Source organism: Phaethon lepturus, unplaced genomic scaffold (assembly GCF_000687285.1).
Source record: "Phaethon lepturus isolate BGI_N335 unplaced genomic scaffold, ASM68728v1 scaffold50581, whole genome shotgun sequence".
Taxonomy (NCBI): domain Eukaryota; kingdom Metazoa; phylum Chordata; class Aves; order Phaethontiformes; family Phaethontidae; genus Phaethon; species Phaethon lepturus.
In genome coordinates this window covers 1-295 of record NW_010519413.1, presented here as the reverse complement: position 1 = coordinate 295, position 295 = coordinate 1, and the positions used below count along the sequence as shown (strand labels likewise).

Sequence of the window (295 nt, the reverse complement as noted above, 5' to 3'; positions counted from 1 at the left end):
GCCCCTGCCGAGTCTCCACTCGCCTGTCAGCACGTAGGGAATGTAGAGGGGGATGCAGAAGCCGCCTGCGGACAGAGCTCGGCCGTGACACCGGCAGCGCCACGGACTGCAACCCTCCGCCCCTCCCGGCGCCGCGGCACTCACCCACCAGCAGGTCGGCGATGGCTAGGTTGAGGAAGAAGAAGTTGCCCTGCGTGCGGAGGCTCCGGTCCACCACGAACGCCAGAATGACCAGGGCATTGCCCAACACCGTGGCCAGCACCAGCAGCCCCATGAGCGCCGCCAGCAGCGCGGC

The 295-nt window shown here is 68.8% G+C and overlaps 1 protein-coding gene across 1 annotated transcript in view; it reads right to left on the bottom strand.

Annotated features, from left to right (window-relative positions):
• Positions 1–286, bottom strand: part of LOC104628448 (histamine H3 receptor-like) — a 3,552-nt gene extending 3,266 nt beyond the window's left edge. Inside the window, exons 1-2 of the mRNA XM_010297025.1 lie at positions 145–286; positions 1–65 (exon numbers count right to left, since the gene is read on the bottom strand). The exon at positions 1–65 is cut by the window's left edge and continues 99 nt beyond it. Of these exons, the coding sequence (XP_010295327.1) occupies positions 1–65; positions 145–274 (195 nt within the window). The 5' untranslated portion in view covers positions 275–286. The remainder of the gene's footprint in view (positions 66–144) is intronic.
• Between the last annotated feature and the right edge of the window lie 9 nt (positions 287–295).